Source organism: Suncus etruscus, chromosome 2 (assembly GCF_024139225.1).
Source record: "Suncus etruscus isolate mSunEtr1 chromosome 2, mSunEtr1.pri.cur, whole genome shotgun sequence".
In the NCBI taxonomy this organism is placed as follows: Eukaryota; Metazoa; Chordata; class Mammalia; order Eulipotyphla; family Soricidae; genus Suncus; species Suncus etruscus.
Genome location: NC_064849.1, coordinates 9,572,168 through 9,590,681, shown reverse-complemented (window position 1 = coordinate 9,590,681; position 18,514 = coordinate 9,572,168). Strand labels below are relative to the sequence as shown.

The 18,514-nt window shown below is 53.8% G+C and overlaps 2 protein-coding genes across 2 annotated transcripts in view; one reads left to right on the top strand and one right to left on the bottom strand.

The window, feature by feature from the left end:
* Window positions 1-6,199, top strand: part of USP7 (ubiquitin specific peptidase 7) — a 41,848-nt gene extending 35,649 nt beyond the window's left edge. The window contains exons 19-30 of the mRNA XM_049768434.1: window positions 236-328; window positions 417-484; window positions 618-718; window positions 860-1,013; window positions 2,298-2,365; window positions 2,441-2,549; window positions 2,647-2,724; window positions 3,086-3,403; window positions 4,347-4,466; window positions 4,554-4,625; window positions 4,758-4,848; window positions 5,070-6,199. Coding sequence (XP_049624391.1) covers window positions 236-328; window positions 417-484; window positions 618-718; window positions 860-1,013; window positions 2,298-2,365; window positions 2,441-2,549; window positions 2,647-2,724; window positions 3,086-3,403; window positions 4,347-4,466; window positions 4,554-4,625; window positions 4,758-4,848; window positions 5,070-5,176 — 1,379 coding nt within the window. The 3' untranslated portion in view covers window positions 5,177-6,199. The remainder of the gene's footprint in view (window positions 1-235; window positions 329-416; window positions 485-617; window positions 719-859; window positions 1,014-2,297; window positions 2,366-2,440; window positions 2,550-2,646; window positions 2,725-3,085; window positions 3,404-4,346; window positions 4,467-4,553; window positions 4,626-4,757; window positions 4,849-5,069) is intronic.
* Window positions 6,200-7,395: 1,196 nt separating this feature from the next.
* Window positions 7,396-10,540, bottom strand: LITAFD (LITAF domain containing). The gene is made up of 4 exons (XM_049768883.1): window positions 10,480-10,540; window positions 9,480-9,665; window positions 7,815-7,959; window positions 7,396-7,504 (listed from the first exon to the last, which is right to left on the bottom strand). The coding sequence occupies exons 1-4, from the start codon at window positions 10,538-10,540 to the stop codon at window positions 7,396-7,398; spliced, it is 501 nt and encodes a 166-aa protein (XP_049624840.1).
* Between the last annotated feature and the right edge of the window lie 7,974 nt (window positions 10,541-18,514).

Here is an 18,514-nt window from a genome sequence, read left to right as displayed (position 1 = left end):
AAGTGCTGGGTTCCAGGGCCAAGGCCCCCACCCCCCTCTTTTGCTTGGGGGCCATAGGACCACCAAAGAGAGAGGTCCACTGGCTGGGACGTCTCTGTGCATGAGACCTGTGGCCTGTCCTGGGCCTCAACTGCTGTCTTTGCTGTATACCCCTTTGGAGTGGGGTATGTGGGTGCTGCAGGGAGCTGCTGCGTCCTGGAAATCTGGCCTGACCAAATATCTCTCCACCTTGCAGATGATGTGATGCTATTTTTGAAGATGTACGATCCCAAAACACGGAGCTTGAATTACTGTGGGCACATCTACACCCCGATATCCTGTAAAATACGTAAGTCGTCTGCTTGCATGTGCTCCCTCCCTCCTCAGCTCCCCACTCCCCCACTCGAGTGCTGTATCTCGTGTCTCCCCTTCCCTAGGCGACTTGCTACCGGTCATGTGTGACCGGGCAGGATTCATCCAGGACACAAGCCTTATCCTCTATGAGGTGCGCCGGCCTCAAAGCTGGGGGGGGGGATGAGGGAGGTTCTTGGTTTGGGGGGGCTTCACCCTGCGACTCAGTGGCACCTGGCAATTGGACTGCTCTGTGCCTGAGCTGCCCTCTGGCCTCTGCCCTGCAGGAAGTTAAGCCGAATTTAACGGAGAGAATCCAGGACTATGACGTGTCCCTAGACAAGGCCCTCGATGAGCTCATGGATGGTGACATCATCGTGTTTCAGAAGTATGTGTGCGGGCGCCTAGGCTCCGGGTCACTCTGAAATGATCTGGGCTATGGTGGCTCGGGGAGCTGAAGTGTCCAGTGTTGGGCCCCTCCTCGTTTTGTACCAAGATCCCTGCAAATATGCAGTGCCTTCTCCCCCAGGGACGACCCCGAGAACGACAACAGCGAGCTGCCCACTGCGAAGGAGTATTTCAGGGACCTGTACCACCGCGTGGATGTCATTTTCTGCGACAAGACGATCCCCAACGACCCCGGCTTCGTGGTCACACTTTCCAATCGGATGAATTATTTCCAGGTATGGGAGCCGTGAGCACCCAGAAAAGACCAGGGGATTTGGGGAAATGCTTCCTTTGGCTTCATGATCTCTGAGACCGACCACGTCCCTCACTGCTGAGGAGCTGGTCCTGGCTCTATGCCCAGGCCCCACTTGGAGGAGGCGGGGGGCCGTGATACTGGATATCAAACTGGGATCAGACGCCTAAATCCCCTGTGCTCTAGCCCCTCGAGACAGATAGCTGGGTCAGTTTGTTTAACACACTTTAAAATCAGAATAAGGCCGGAGATATAACATAGAGGTAGGACATTTACCTTGCATGCAGGATGATGGTGGTTCGAATCCCTGCGTCCCGTAGGGTCTCCTGAGCCTGCCAGGAGCGATGTGTAGAGTGTAGAGCCAAGAGTAACCCCTGAACGTTGTTGGGTGTGACCCAAAAAGAACCCCCCTCCCCCTGCAAAAAAAATCAGAATAAGAGCAATGGCGCAGCAGTAGGGTTTTTGCCTTGCATGCTGCCAATCAGGATGGGCCTTGGTTAGATTCCTCGTGTCCCATATGGTCCCCCGAGATAGGAGCTATTTCTGAGCGCATAGCTAGGAGTAGCACCCGAGCATCACTGGCTGGGTGTGGCCCAAAAAATTCAAAAAAAAAAAAAAAAGACAGAATAAGAGATTGGAGAGTTAGCACAGCAGTAGAGCGTTTGCCTTGCACGCAACTAGCCCGGGATGGACTCAGGTTCGATTTCCAGCATTCCATATGGTCCCCCGAGCTTGCTAGGAATGATTCCTGAGAGCAGAGCCAGGAGTAACCCCTGAGTGCTGCCAGGTGTGGCCCCAAAACCAAAAAAAAAATTTTTTTAAAGTCAGAATACATAGACTTCTCTCTCTTTTTTTTTTTTTGTCCCCATTCCGCATAGGCTTCTCTTAAATTAGGTTGTCTCCAGGGGTCAAGAGGTGGCTTAGAGGTCAGGGGTCCCACTTGCTCCCTGGTACCATACCCCAGGGCCTGACTGCTCAGTGGGTCTGAGGCCCCAACACTCTAAAAGCCTCTAGCACAGTGTCTTGGCCAGTGGTTGCTGGTTGCCCCTCACCAGCACATCTGTGTGTGGCAGCCTTGGGGACCCTCAACTCTGTGAGCGTTTTGAGGACATTTAAATTCATCACTCCTGTCATTTCCCTAAAACATACGTAGATGAGCCAGACTCCATGTATTGAAGTTCTGTACTGAATCTGAGTCTTCCACTGACCTCTGGCCTTTAGCCTCTGACCTTCCCCTCCACCTGTTTCCCTCCCTCCCCCATTTCAGGTAGCTAAGACGGTCGCACAGCGGCTCAACACCGACCCAATGCTGCTCCAGTTTTTCAAGTCTCAAGGGTAAGGCCCGCTCACGGGCGCGGGGCTGGGCTGGAGGTCACAGACGGGCTGGCCTTGACCTCGGCTCTGGTGTAGTTACAGGGACGGTCCCGGGAACCCACTGAGGCATAACTACGAGGGCACCCTGCGAGACCTCCTGCAGTTTTTCAAGCCCCGGCAACCGAAGAAGCTGTACTACCAGCAGGTACCAGCAGGCTCCATCACTGGGCCCACCCAGGGAGGGGCTGGGAGCCTTGTTGCTTGGCTTCATCCCATCTGAGGCCTGTTCTGCTCTCCCCTAGCTCAAGATGAAGATCACCGACTTCGAAAACAGGCGAAGTTTTAAGTGTATATGGTTAAATAGCCAGTTCAGGGAAGAGGTAATCGTCCTTCATGGCTTTGCATTTGCTCTAGAGCTTGACGGGTCGATCCTTTCTACCCTAACTCCAAACTCTGAGCCATGTGTGGGAGGGCCCCTGAGTTTTTTTGCCTGCCCCCTCCCTACCTGCATCCCAGCTCTGCGGCCCACAGCGTGGGGTGTGGCCCGATATAGCTTTATTCATTGCTGCCTGGCCCTTCTGGATGGGTTTCCTGGGGCTGGAGGGGGTAGTTCAGTGCAACCCTGCCCATCTGACTGTGATTTTGCCAGGCCCAGTGGAGCCCCCTTCTAGGTGGGGGGTGACCCCTCTGGTCCTGGTGAGGACCGAGCTCGCCCCACTGAGGCTGAGTCTGGTTCCCCAGGAGATAACACTATACCCCGACAAGCACGGCTGCGTCCGGGACCTGTTGGAAGAATGTAAGAAGGCAGTGGAGCTGGGCGAGAAGGCATCAGGGAGACTCAGGCAGGTATCCGGGCCCCCATGCCTGTGCCAGAGCTTGGATAGAGAGCAGCCTGGCATCCGGAGCTCTCCACAGGCGCATTCTCATTCGCCATTGCCCCACCCTGCTCTCTCCTCCAGGCTGCTAGAAATTGTAAGCTACAAAATCATCGGGGTGCACCAAGAGGACGAGCTGCTGGAATGTCTGTCTCCTGCCACGAGTCGGACGTTTCGAATAGAGGTGCCCGAGGGGCGGGGTCAGGGGCCACCCCCACCCACCTATTGCAGAATTTCCCGTGTGCTGCTATTTGAAGTGGGAGGGGGTTGCTGAGGTTCACAGCATCTTCCCCAAGTTCATTTATTTGGGGGGGGGTGCCACATCCAGTAGTGCTCAGAAATCGCTCCTGGTTTGGGGGTCCATATGGGATGCCAATGTTTCGAACCGCAGTCCATCCTAGGTCAGCGCGTGCGAGGCAAATGCCCTACCACTTGCTCCACCGCTCCGGCCCCTTCCCCAAGGTCTTTATCAGGCTTGGTTTGTGATAAAGTTCTGTGCCTAAAGGTTGCGGTTCTGAAAACCTGTATCATGCAGCCCAGACTACCAAGATCGCTGCCATCACCTCCCATCTCTCTCGTCAGTCTAGTCTCCCCCTCTTGAACCCCTCATATTCCTCCCTTTCTGGTCTCTGCTCCAGAGAGGACTTGAAGCAGTCCTTTGGAGCCAGGAGGTATCACAGAACAGAGCCCAGGTTCAACACTCGTGAAGCCTGGAGTTGGGGTGTGGGGTCTCCCTCTAGCAGTAACAGCAGCAAGATAGGGGCCAAGAGATAGCACAGTGGCAGTGCATTAGCCTTACACGCAGCAGATCCAGGTTAGACAGTGGTTCAAAACGCAGCATCCCATATAGTCCCCTGCTCGCTCTCGCTCTCTCTCTCTCTCTCTCTCTCTCTCTCTCTCTCTCTCTCTCTCTCTCTCTCTCTCTCTCACACACACACACATACACACACACACACACACACACACACACACACACACACACACGTCACAGTCCTGAGGGTCCCTGCCATGAGGATGGAAACCTTGTGTCTGCCAACTTGGGTGGCTCACACTTGGAAAGTCACTTGATCCCTTGGGGTGGAACATGAGTCCCAGACATCGCCCCAAATGAACTTGTGTCTCCGCAGGAAATCCCGTTGGACCAGGTGGACATAGACAAGGAGAACGAGATGCTCATCACCGTGGCCCACTTCCACAAGGAGGTCTTTGGCACCTTCGGCGTCCCCTTCCTGCTGCGGATCCACCAGGTTCGCCATGCCTCGCACTGGGGTGGTTGGGCAGTGGGGGAGACCCAGACCCAGGCCAGGCGGGCACAACTGACCTCTTGTCTGCAGGGCGAGCACTTCAGAGAAGTCATGAAGCGGATCCAGAACCTGCTCGACATCCAAGAGAAGGAGTTTGAAAAGGTGGGCGGGCAGGTGGGTGGCTATGGGGCTACACCCTGAGACTGGGGCTGCTGGGCCGGGCCGTCCTGTTCTGTCCTGTCCTGTCCTGTCGTGCCAGTTCGGCTCACATTGCTTCCGAACCTCTGCCTGCAGTTCAAATTCGCCATCGTGATGATGGGCCGACACCAGTACATCAACGAAGACGAATATGAAGTCAACTTGAAAGACTTTGAGCCTCAGCCTGGTGAGCGTCCACCAGAGAGAGGGCCTGCTCTCGCCTGTCCCCAGGGACTCTTTAAGTCAGTCCCCCCAGTCCCCACTCTGCCCACTGGGACCCTAGAAATGGGGCTAGGCTCATAGCCATGGCAAAGTCGCCAATGGCCTGTGGGTCCTCATGGCCCCCTCTCTTTCCCCATCTCACTCCCCCCGGGTATTGAGTCTTACACCCCTGGTCTTCCCCCGTAGGTAACATGTCCCATCCTCGGCCTTGGCTTGGGCTCGACCACTTCAACAAAGCCCCAAAGAGGAGTCGCTACACGTACCTTGAAAAGGCCATCAAGATCCACAACTGACCTCCTCAGGCGGCGCGTGCGAGGCCGGGGACCGTGTGTGCGTGCGTGGAGGCGTGCCCACACCCCCCCCAACTTTCTCACTAACAGCCCAGAACTCGTGTGGTCCCCACGCACTCGAGCCGAAGTCTCTTCAGCAAGAGGAACTGCTGCTGACGTTCATTTTATTTTGTTGAGGCTGTTGAATTAGGCTTCTCTATCTATCGGCCGCCCTTTTTGAGCAAAAGTGAAGGTGTTTTTATAAAGCTTGGATGCCAATGAGAGTTATTTTATGGTAATTGCAGTGCAAGGGGGCTGTCGGGCCTAATGGGTGCAAGGTCACTGAGTGGGGTGGGGGGGGCGGGTCGCATCGGTTTGTGCCCAGTTGGTGGTGGTGGTGGGGAGGCGGGCCCTTACTGGCTCACCCCATCTTCCCCCGGAGAGCCTCTCACCGGTGTGTGACCTCTGTGGCTGTCACACAGAAAAAGTCACATGTCCCCACACCTCCCCCTCCCCAAATCCTAGCGCGCTTCCCTCCATTGCGTGTCCTGTCGCCTCCCTCCATCCACCAGGCCCGCCCACTGCTTTCAGGGTCACCTCCGTCCCTGGGCAGCCGGGGCGACCCAGTGAGGAGAGTGGGCAGCCGAGGAGAGAGCCCTGTAGCCAAGGGGGCATGCTCGCTAGTGGTTAGAAGCTGTTTACTTTGTAAAAAAGGTTAAAAGGAAAAAAAAAATAAAAAACTTCCCGGAGAAATGAAATTGTATATTTAACGACTGACCCTGTACAATGAACGCTGGGAGGAGCTGGCCGAGGCGCGCAGCCCCGCTGGTGTCCATGCTCCTCGCGTGTGTAGTCTTTTCTTGGGGCACTCACGCAGCTGCGTGGCTAGATCCGAGTGCAACCCGGTAGGAGCCTCGGACCACACCTAGTTCCCATTCTTCCCTCTGTTGGTTCGTTTCCCTAGCAGCAGTGTGCACCGGCTCTTCCTGTATATTGCCTTTTTGCTGGAAAATGTTGTATGTTGAATAAAATTTTCTATAAAAATGAGACATTTTTTTCCATGAGTTGACTGACTGGCTATGGAGGGAGAGGCCGGCCAGCTTGCCTCTCCGGCAGGTCCCAGGCAGCTTTTTCCTAAGATCACCCCAACCTCCAATGTCACAGCGGTAAAGTGTTTGCCTTGCATGTGGCCAACCCCAGACAGACTCCTGTTCGAGCCTGCCAGGAGTGATTTCTGAGATCAGAGCCAGGAGTAACCCCTGAGTGCCACTGGGTGTGACCCCTCCAAAGATAGAGTGCAGGGTTGATGTGGGGAGCTTGGCACCCCACCTGCAGCAGGAACTTTTGACTTTCGGTTCATTCCAGGTTTGGGTGGGCTTTGGTGCTGGCTCAGGATTGGGCCAGGAATCCTGCAGAAGCTGACCCCTCAGGGTCCCAGGGTCCTAGAACCACCCACAAGGCAGCCAATAACAGGGTCCCAGCACCAAGTGTCAGTCTGTCGTGCAAGCGGTAGAGTGTTTGCCTTGCACGCGGCTGACCCAGGATGGACCTGGGTTCGATCCCCAGAATCCCATATGGTCCCCCAAGCCAGGAGCAATTTCTGAGCACTTAGCCAGGTGTAACCCCTGAGCGTCACTGGGGTGTGATCCAAAAAGCAAAAAAAAAAAAAAGTCAGCCTATATCTGTGGCACAGCTGAGTACAGAGTTTGTGCCCATCACCCCCGAGCGTAGCCTCATCTTCATGACCATGAAGGGAAGGAACAAAGGAGCAAATGGCAAGAGCCCTGTGGGACAGCAGGTGAAGATGAGAGTCAAAGGATGACATAGGAAACCATGGTGAAGCCCCTTTTAACATGGACTCACCTATACCCTCCCAACAGCATAAATAGTTCGAGTTTGGACCCAGGGAGGTCACTGGCGGGCCTAGGGCAAAGGAAGGAGGCATGTGCCTCCATCCAGGGCACTTGGTACATAGACAAAAGGAGTTCCTTTAGGCCTGCTGGTTTTCTGGGCCCCTGGTTAGGGAAAGGGGGTATTGGCTTGAAGGGAAAACCAGTGAGCTAGTCCTGAGTCAGGGCAGTCACTGGTGCTCTTGGCAGCTCACAATGTGAGCTGATTGTGCATGGAGTTGCTCGTGGAACCCGACGAAGGAGCACCCCCTCATTGCCTCAGCATCCGGGGGAGGGGGTCCCAGCCATCCAGACACGAACAGGCAAAAGTCACGTTTATTTCCGGGGTGAGGTTCATAGGCGATGGAAACGGTAAAGCTCGTTTCCGCACACGGGGCACTTGTGCCTCACGTCCATCATCTCACGCATGCAGAAAGGCAGCAGACAGCAGCCCAGCACACACCTGAGGGCTCGCCGAGAGGCAGTGAGGGTTGATAGGGCTAGTTGATTGTGCGGGGCCTCCAGGGTGGGAGGATTGTTCTTTCAGGGTGGGGCTAGTCAACTGGGTTGGGGGCCCATGGTGGGTGGGGATAGTTGGTTGGGGGGGGCAAGCCCCATAGTGGGTGCCCATTGGAAAGCAGGGCCATCATTTGAGCACTGTGGGAAGAGCTTAAGATATGGAGCGAGGCCCTGAAGTTCCCCCTCCCACCTGGAATCCTGCCCTGGGTTCTCAGGGTAGCACCCACATCCCCCAGACCCGAATCATCACTCACCCTAAAAGGAAGAAGGTGGCACACAGTACCCAGCTGAGCAGCCCTGGGGTGGAACTGGTGGTCGTGAGGACATAGTTGCCGCAGAATGGACAAGTGGTGTGGAAGGGTACAGGCGTGCCCACCCTGGGGAGGATGCGAAAGGGGCCTGGGACGATGGGGGCAAATCAGATACTCAGTCCCCCACCCACGGCCTGTCCCTGCAGCTCCCTCCTCCTAAGAATCTTCATTTTTCTCTTTACTTTTTGGTTGGGCTTTGTTTTAGAGTCACAGCCGGCTGTGTTCAGGGTTTCTTTTAGAACTGTGTTCAGCTCTTAGGGGTTCTCGGGGGACCATATATGGCAGTGGTCCTCAAACTATGGCCCACGGGCCACATATTATATTTGTATCTGTTTTGTTTCTTCATTGCAAAATAAGATATATGCAGTGTGCATAAGAATTCGTTCATGGGGCCGGAGAGATAGCATGGAGGTAAGGCGTTTGCCTCTCATGCGGGAGGTCATCGGTTCGAATCCCGGCGTCCCATATATGGTCCTCCCGTGCCTGCCAGGAGCAATTTCTGAGCCTGGAGCCAGGAATAACCCCTGAGCACTGCCGGGTGTGACCCAAAAACCACAAAAAAAAAAAAAAAAAAAAAAAAGAATTCGTTCATAAGTTTTGTTTTTACTATAGTCAGACTCTCCAATGGTCTGAGGGACAGTGAACTGGCCCCCTGTTTAAAAAGTTTGAGGACCCCTGCTAATGGTAACAGGATCGAACTCTGGTTGGGTATGTGTCCAGCCAGTGCCTTCCATGCTGTGCTCTGGCCCATCTTCCTATCTCTAACCTCCCCTGCACCCCTAGGCAGGGAATTGGGGCATCTCCCTGGGTTTAAACAGCCCCCACCCCCAAGGGAGCTGGAGTGATAGCACAGCAGTAGGGCGTTTGCTTTGCACATGGCTGACCCAGGATGGACCTGGGTTTGATCCCTGGCATCCTATACGGTCCCCTGAGCCTGCCAGAAGCAATTCCTGAGTCAGAGCCAGGAGTTACCCCTGAGTGCTGCCGGGTTTGGCCCCAAAACGAGACAAAATAAAAAAGAGGGCCCCTGATCTGCCTTGTTTCCCATTGGTGTTGGCTGGTAGGAGCCTTTAGGTAACTAATCTCTGGGGGTCCTGCCTGGGGAATGGGCTGCACACTATGCAGGGGTAGAGAGTGTGGTCTGGACTCTCCTAGTTTAGTGCTAGGAAAGGGTTTCTTCTCAGGAAGCTGTGAATAGGGGGGACTCACAGCTTCCCTCACCCTCACTGTGTAGCTTTCATGTCTGAGGACAGTGCCAGATTCCTTTTTTTTTTTTTTTTTTTTTGGTTTTTGGGTCACACCCGGCGGTGCTCAGGGGTTACTCCTGGCTGTCTGCTCAGAAATAACTCCTGGTAGGCACGGGGGACCATATGGGACGCCGGGATTCGAACCACCAACCACCTTTGGTCCTGGATCAGCTGCTTGCAAGGCAAAAGCAGCTGTGCTATCTCTCCGGGCCCGGTGCCAGATTCCTTAATGAAATCTTCGGGAAGTTTCCTCTGGGAACATTTGCTCAGCCCCATCCAACCCTCCCAACGCCCACTTCCCTCTCCCCCAGCTCAGGGATGGGGAGTGTGGGGAGCAGGGCAGCCTCCCGGAGCCCCTCACCTGCATACGCCATTGTGGGCTCCCGCTTGAAGGAGTGTTGAGAAGGCTGAGAAAGCTGAGTAGGCTGCGGCCCGTGTGGTGAGTCGCTGACTTTCTGTTGCTCTTTGGGAGGCAACGAGGCCACAATGACTGAGAATGCTTTTGGGTTGGGGGCATTCACAGACAGGGACCCAGCAACTCCTGGCCCTGGCGGAGGGAGTGGCACCCCATGGCTTCTGTTTCATCCAAGAGAGGTTGTCTGTGTCTGTGTCCCTGCACTTAGATCAGGGGCCCGCTCAGCAAAAGGGCAGTTTTCAGGAGGAATTCTGGAGTCCAGAAGCCCCAGGGACAGTTGGGGTGGAGCAGGAGAGGACCCCTCAACTCCTGATGACAGTGTGATAGACAGGCAAGTGTCTGCATGCATGGTAGCCAACCACCTTCTGGGGGGCTTTGCACACAAACCTGCTCCCTCTGGACCCTGAGATCTTCTGGGGGGGTCACAAGGTAAGAGCCAGTAGCTGTCCCCCACTTTTCACCTCCTGCTCTAGTCTCTGGGACCACACCAACCAGTGCCCCCCACAGCAGGGCTACCTGGAATGGCTTCTTTGTTACACTTTCCAGGCGAAACATCAGAAGTCAAGAGTTAGGGACCAGTCAAAGAAGAGACACCAGGTGGTCCACTGCCCAGTCCTGCAGTGGTTCCCCTAAACATCCAACCCACTACCCCCCTTGGAACAGACCCCACAACCCTGGCTGGCTGCAGGCAGCATAGCCTTGGGGACCTCTGGCTCCCAGACAGACACTGGGATACCTTGGGGTGTTGGGCATCTTTGCTTTGTCCCCCCACTTCAGGCCTGTGGTCCCTGAGTTGATGGGGAACACAGAAGTTGGGAGGTTGGGTGAGGGCAGGGATTGCCTCCATCTCAGCAAGGAGCCCCATATCTTTCTCAACTGCTCCCTACAGGCCTTGTGTCTGCTGAGCCTGGCTCCGTGCTAGGGCACCCTTTCCCAGTCCCCGTACCCTGGATCTTCTTAAAATCTTTGTGCTGGTCCTCAGGCTGTGTGTCTTGGGGGGTCGCCATACTGACGGCTGGTGCACCCTAAGAGCAATGCAGGGCGTCTGGGCCCCTTTCAGAGGGGAAAGGGCCATTGTGATGTGAGCCTGGTTCCCATTTAGTGCAAGAATGGGTGGGGCCCCCCATCCCTCAAGGCCCAGGTCCAGCCAGAGGAAGGAGGTTGGGGGAAGAAGCTCCTTCACTTCTCTTTCGGCTGCACAGTGAGGGAATGGGCAGAAGGTAGGAGCCAGGCAAGAGAAGGTATCAGAGGCTGAAAACAGGTGCCCAGGGAACCTCACTAAGGCTGAGCTCCTGGGATCACTGAGTCAGGACTGCTGAGCCCTGCTTGCTAGGCTGCTTAGAACAGGAGGGAGCAGAGAGGGCCACCGACACAAGTTCAATTCCCAGCACCCCATGCAGTCCCCCCAAGCCCCAGGAGGAGTGATCTGTAAGCATAGAGCCAGGAGGAAACCCTGAGTACAGCCAGGTATGACTCTGAAACTAAAAATAATAAACCAGTGGCCAGAGAGATAGTATGGAGGCAGGGTATTTGCCTTGCATGCAGAAGGTCGGTGGTTTGAATCCCAGCATCACATATGGTCCCGTGAGCCTGCCAGGAGCAATTTCTGAGTGTAGAGCCAGGAGTAACCCCTGAGCGCTGCCGGGTGTGACCCCAAAAAAACAAAACAAAACAAAACAAAGAAACAACCAAGGTACCTTATGTCAATGTGGATTTGATGGCAGGTCCAGATGGGACAGGGGAGACAGCAACAGCTCCTGATCCGGTTCACTGGCCGGTACCATGTTGTCTCCTAAGCACTTTCTGGTACATCTCTATGGAGGCCCCCAGCATCACCAGGGTGGCTCGGCCATGAGAGTACCACTGCCTAGGAAGATAGTTGTGTGTCTGTCTTTCTGTACAGCTGCCACTCACAAGGGCTTTGGCTGATGAAAAGGAACCTCCTGGACTGCCGGGTCCCAGTCTGAGCCCATGAAGGGTTCAGAGGTGAAAGAAGCATCGGCTGCTATCAGAGCCTCTCCCTGTACCCATCCCAGATGAGCCCTGACTTTTGGCCCCCCAACATCTGCACCCTGCTATAGAGCCTCGGGTTTCTCTTGCCACTGCCCCCCAAGGGGATAGGTGACTCCTCACCTCTAATTTTCTACAGCCCCAGTGAGTGTGGGCATCTGAGGAACTGATCCCCACTTTTCCTTTTTTTTTTTTTGGCTTTTGGGTCACACCCGGCGGTGCTCAGGGGTGACTCCTGACTGTCTGCTCAGAAATAGCTCCTGGCAGGCACGGGGGACCATATGGGACACCGGGATTTGAACCAACCACCTTAGGTCCTGGATTGGCTGCTTGCAAGGCAAACACCACTGTGCTATCTCTCCGGGCCCAGATCCCCACTTTTCTGAGATCCCCCCAGCCCCACAAGGAGATGTTCTGTAATTAGAGATCACATTTGTGAGAGGAAGAACAAGTTAGTGGCTCAAACAATGAATGAAGCCAAAGAAGGGGTCAGAGGGCTGGAGTGTGTGTGGCCTTTCCAAATGGGGCCCTTGGGCTTGATCTCCAGCACAGGGTGGTTCCCGAACTATGACCAGGAAGGAACCCCTGTGCTCAGAGCTGAGAGTAGTGAATGAATGAATGAGGAAGTGGATGAATGAGTGAATATAAAAATTATGGAATGGATGAGTGAAGTGAATTGAGTATAGCAATGTGAAAATGAATGAATGAGTTAATGACTGGGTGCACAAATGAGTGAGTGATGGGACCGGAGAGATAGCATGAAGGTAAGGCGCTTGCTTGCCTTTCATGCAGAAGGACGATGGTTCGAATCCCGGCATCCCATATGGTCCCCAAGCCTGCCAGGAGCGATTTCTGAGTGTAGAGCCAGGAGGAACCCCTGAGCGTTGCTGGGTGTGACCCAAAAACAAACAAAACAAAACAAAAAAAATGAGTGAGTGAGTGAGTGAATGAGAGAAAATGAGTGAGTGAATGCATGAAGGAATGAATGAATGATGGTTGAGTGGAATGAATGTGAGTTAGTGAATGAATGGATGATAATGAGTGAATAAGTGAAGTGAATGAATTATTCAATTAGTGAATGAGTGATTGAAATAAATGAGTGAGTGAGTGAGTGAGTGAGTGAGTGAGTGAGTGAGTGAGTGAGTGAGTGAGTGAGTGAGTGAGTGAGTGAATGAGTGAATTTGTTGAACAGGCCCCAGGCCCTGCAGACTTGCAAGTTTCTGTGTGTGAGGGATCTTGGGGATCTGAGGGCGCTGCTAGTTCCATCCACGGCCACCAGGGGGAACCCGCCACTCTTTTTCTGGACTATTCTCCAGAGGTTCCCCCACCCTGTCCTAGAGCTCCTTCGAGCTGTGAGGCCTCACCTGTGCTCCACTTCTAGATATCCTCACCCTCGGGGACCCAGATTCCACATGCGTCATGTAGGGGTCATTTTCCTGAGGCCTAGGGGTCCTGAAGGACATTTATGTGGGGTTTTTTGGGGTGAGGGTAAGTAGAAGCTGGAGTGCCCAGACTGCTGGCCTAGACCCCAGTCATCACCAAACAGACAGAGCCGGAAGTGGGCGCTTATCTTCTAGCCCACCCTTGTTCAAAATGTAGGACCACTATGGAACCCCTGAGTACCGCCAGGTATAGTCTAGCCCCAACCTCCCAAAAAAAAGGTCAGAAAAATAGTACAGAGACTTTGTATAAGGCTTCAGCAATTATTAAATCCCAGCCATGTATATGGTCCCCTGAGATGAGCACTGCCAGGCATGAACCCTGGCACCACCAGATGTTTGGCCAAAACAGAAACAAATCTCTCTGTTGCCACTGACTTCATGTTGACTTTTGATCCCCAAAATAAGAAAGGAGAGGGGCTGGAGAGATAACATGGAGGTAAAGCATTTGCCTTGCATGCAGGACGGTGCTTTGAATCCCGACATCCCATAGGGTCCCCCGAGCCTGCCAGGAGCAATTTCTGAGTGTAAAGCCAGGAGCAACCCCTGGGCACTGCCAGGTGTGTCCCAAAAAAAGCAAAATAAAAATAAAATAAAATAAAAAATAAGGAGGGAAAAATTAGGCCCCACTCAGCTGTGTGACTCCAAGACACACACGTGTCTGCCTCTCTCTGAGCCTCTGAGTTTCCTATTCAACAAATGGGCCTAAGAATATTTCCTGGTGGGGGCCAGATAAAACAAAAACACACAAGAATATTTCCTGCTGAAAGTGTGATGAGAACATTTAATGGGGGCGTTGGAGCGAGAGCCCAGCAGGGAGAGTGCTCGAGCAGTCTTGCCTGGGGTTGAGCCAGGTTCAGTCCCCGACATCCCAGTTGATCTGAGCACCGCCAGGAGTGAATCCTAAGTACAGAGCCAGGAGTCAGCCCTGAGCACCACCGGATGTAGTCTCAGTAAAAAAACTAACGAAAGGGGCTGGAGAGATAGCATGGAGGTAGGGTGTTTGCCTTGCATGCAGAAGGACAGTGGTTCGAATCCCGGCATTCCATATGGTCCCCCGAGCCTGCCAGGAGCGATTTCTGAATATAGAGCCAGGAGTAACCCCTGATCGATGCTAGGTGCTAGGTGTGATGCAAAACAGACAACCAAACAAAAAAAAAAAAACAAAAAAACAAACCAATGGAAACCCAGAGTCAGCTGCATTCTTAGCCAGAGTCTGCCTTCACCTCATTGTCTCAGGCTTAGAATTTCTTTTGTTGTTGTTGGTTTTTGTTTTTGTTTTTTTTTGGGTCACAACCGGCAGCGCTCAGGGGTTACTCCTGGCTCTATGCTCAGAAGTTGCTCCTGGCAGGCTTGGGGGACCACATGGGATACTGGGAATTCAAATCACCATCCTTCTGCATGCAAGGCAAATGCCTTACCACCATGCTATCTCTCCGGCCCCTCAGGCTTAGAATTTCATTTCTAGGGCCCGGAGAGATAGCACAGCAGCGTTTGCCTTGCAAGCAGCTGATCCAGGACCAAAGGTGGTTGGTTCGAATGTCCCATATGGTCCCCCGTGCCTGCCAGGAGCTATTTCTGAGCAGACAGCCAGGAGTAACCCTGAGCAATGCTGGGTGTGGCCCAAAAATAAAAAAAAAAAAAAAAAAGAATTTCATTTCTAAGCTAGTTAAGGTGTTAGCAGAGGGCTCTGAGCTTCGGGAAGGTCGCCTCTTTCTAAACAAAAGTCAGAGAGTAGCCTCTGTCCACCAGCAGCAGGCCTGACCTTAGACTGTCCAGTTTTGCCAGGTGCTTCTCCCCCTTCACCCGCCCCCAAGTTTTCTCAGAAATGTCCCACCTGCCCCTGCTCCCTAAGTTTTGCTTCACATTTTTTGCATGCTTCACAGTGTATTTATAGTGGGGTGATCTCAGGGATCACTCCTGAAGTGCTTATTGGACTCCATACAGCGTTGGGGATTAAACCCGGGTCAGTTGTGCACAAGGCAAACACCTTCCTTGTTGTCCTACCTCTCCAGCTCCCTGGGATCACATCTATTTATTGGGGGGGGGCACACCCAATAGTGCTTGGGCTACTCCTAGCTCTACACTCAGGATTCATCCCTGGTAGGCTTGGGGGACCATATGGGATGCCTGGTATAGTATCCGGGTCAGCCATGTGCAAAGCAAATGCCCTTCCCGCTGCTGTATTATCCATGTTCCATCCCTGGCACCACATGATCTCCTGAGAAGAATGCCCTGGTCACCAAGACAAGAGTGACCCCAAAACTCAGACAATGCCTCTACCACAGTGTGGAAATTCTCCTGTGAAAATTGCTCCTGGTGGAAACTGCTTTTGCCTTGACCCCATTTCAGTGAGGGTCACAGAGAACCATTTTAAGCCTGGTAGGTTTGTTTTTGATCACTGATGAGTGCCAGTGTGGCACAGGGATTGGCAGCGAGGGCATCCCAGGGACCTGGGGAGGCAGTAGTGGAAGAGAGGGGCTGGAGAGAGAGGACAGCAGTGAAGGCACTTGATCTGCACACAACTGACCCTGGTTCACTTCGAGCCTCAGCCTCCTAGTGACTCTTCAGCACAGAGCTTTGAGTAACCCCTGAGCAATGCTGGGTGTGGCCCCTAAACAAAACAGGACAATGAAACAAACAAAAATACACTGCTGCAGCTCACTGAGCCCTCATGGGAATTTAACCTCCTGACTCAAGCCTAGTCCTGACTCCCTTTCCTTCCCTTTCCCTCCGTCTCACTTCCTCCTCCCTTGGTCCTCCCTCTTCCCTCTGTCCTCCCTCCTCCCCCTGGCCGTTCTTCTCCCTCTCTCCTGTTCCCTCTTCCCCAGAACCTCTGATGCTAGTGTTCTTAGGCCAGCGGGCACTTCCAGAGAACCTTCCTGGCTCCCTGTACTGAGACAGCACCTGCCTTGACACAGCTGAACAGAGAGAGCAGTTCAGGGTCACTGTTGGCCTGGAAGGTTAGGGTGGGATGCAGATTGCACTCTGATGAAGGCATGAGGCCAACACGGGACAGACCCAGGTTTGATCCCCAGCACCCCATAGGGTCCCCCAAGCCTGTCAGGAGCGATTTCTGAGCACAGAGCCAGGAGTTATCCCTGAGCGCTCCTGGGTTTGTTCCCCAAAACAAAAACAGTAACAACAAATAAAGGAGACAGACACTCCTCCCTGGGGCCTGTTTCTGGGCGGGATGGCCTTACTGTCTTATCCACTCCCACATACACAGGACACCCCAGTTATCTCCTGTCCCCATCTCCCGGTGACTCCTCCAGGCCAGGCCGGCTCATGAGATCACTACTCTGTATCCTTGTATTTTGCCTTCTTGGGACCCAACACTGAAGCTGATGTGTTTTGTTTACTGGAACTGCAAGAGCCAAGGATGGGGGTACAGTGGCGTTAGGGATTGAATGTTGTTCTCATATATACATCTCTCTCTGTCTCTCTGTCTCTGTCTCTCTCTCTGTCTCTGTCTCTCTCTCTCTCTCTCTCTCTCTCTCTCTCTCTCACACACACACACACACACACACACACACACACACACACACACACACACACACACACACACCCCTTTTCAGCCCATGGAGCTTTCCAGTCCTGGTAAAAGTTCTAAGCTCCTCCAACCTGAGGAAGGAAGGACTTGGGGAACCCACTGCCCCTTATCAGGAGGGACTGGGTGTGGGGGGCTTCTAAAATAGTCATTTCTTTCTCACCTTCTGCAGGCTGCACCCCAAGATTAGGTGCCACCTAGAGACCCCGTTGTGGCTGGTGTAAAAAGGCTCTCCAGCACTAGTGGGAAGGGACTAGCTAGAGCCAGGCTCTTGTCTGGGTTTCCAGGGGGTGCCCAGTACACGTAGTCACCCCCCTCTTGCTGATCTAAAGGTTCAGGAGCTGCTCCCAAATCACCCAGACACATATAAGTCACCTCTCTCGGTGCCTCAGTTACCTCAACTGTAAGATGAGCGATGCCACCAGGGACAAGAGGATGATATAAAGCCAGAAGAAAAGCAGAAAGACGGGGTTGGAGCGACAGTCCAGGGATACAGTCTCCTAGCAGGAGTCACCCCTGAGCACTCCAGGTGTGGCCCCCAAACAAAAGCAAAAGCAGGCGGGCTAAAGAAATAGCACAGCGGTAGGGCGTTTGCCTTGCACACGGCTGACCCAGGACGGATCTGGGTTCGAACCCAGGCATCCCATATGATCCCCAGTGCCTAGCAGGAGCGATTTTTGAGTGCACAGCCAGGAGTAACCCCTGAGAGCCGCTGGGTGGAGCCCCCCAAACAAACAAAATACATTTAAAAAAAGAAAAGAAAAAGAAAAAAGATGGAGAACAAACTCAGCTGCTTCCCCTCCTCATTTGTATGTTCTCCTTCCTTTTCTTTTTTTTCTTTCCTTTTCTTTTTTTTTTCTTTTTCTTTTTCTTTTTGGTTTTTGGGCCACACCCAGCGTTGCTCAGGGGTTACTCCTGGCTGTCTGCTCAGAAATAGCCCCTGGCAGGCACGGGGGACCATATGGGACACCGGGATTCGAACCAACCACCTTTGGTCCTGGATCGGCTGCTTGCAAGGCAAACGCCACTGTGCTATCTCTCCGGGCCCTTCTTTCCTTTTCTTAATAAAATTTTTATTTTTTTTTAAATCCTTTTTTGCTTTTGCTTTTCCTTTTATTTATTTATTATTATTATTTTTTTAATTTTTCTTCCCTTCCCGACTCCCCCTTCCTCTCCACTCCTCTCCTCTTCTCGCTTCTTTCCCTTTGAGCTTCTCATTCCCGGGCCCTTTACTGCTAAAGCGGGAGGCGCCCAGGGGCGCCCATCTGGATGCTACAGCAAAGGCCAAACCCCAAAAGTGGGCTAGGGGTGGACTCGGCACGGGCTCCAGGGCCAAAGCACGCACTTTCCGGAGAGTTTAGGGTCCTGGGCGCAGCTTGGGCGCCCCCAACCATGTTCCGGCCGCCAGACTCGAGTGGACACAAAGGTCCCACAAGGCTGCTCTCGCCGCCCCGCCCAGGGCTCCAGCTCACTCTCCTATTGGCTGGGCTCCAAGGGGCGTGTCTGGAGGCCCGCCCTGCCACCCGGGTTTCCCATTGGCTAAAATCCAGGGGGCGTATCAGAAAAAGTCCCGCCCTGGCTCTTCCTGAAACTCTATTGGTTATATTGTGGGGGCGTGTCCATATAGCCCTCCGCTTCCTTGCGAGCCACGCCCCTGTCCCTCGGGCCTAGCTCAGCCGCCCCGGGCTCCAGCTCACGCTCCTATTGGCTGGGCTCCAAGGGGCGTGTCTTGAGGCCCCGCCCTACTACCGGGTTTTCTACTCGCGGCCCCATTGGCGTGTCCGAAGCGTCCCGCCCTGACTTCTTCCTGCGAGTTCAATTGGCTGGATTCAAGGGGGCGTGTCCAGATCTCTCCCGCCTCTTCTTTGCGAGCCCCCCCTTCTCCGCCCGGTGGCAGGGCGGGGCGCTCAAGACACGCCCCTTGGAGCCCAGCCAATAGGAGCGTGAGCTGGAGTCCGCCCGCCCTGGCTCCTTACCGCGAT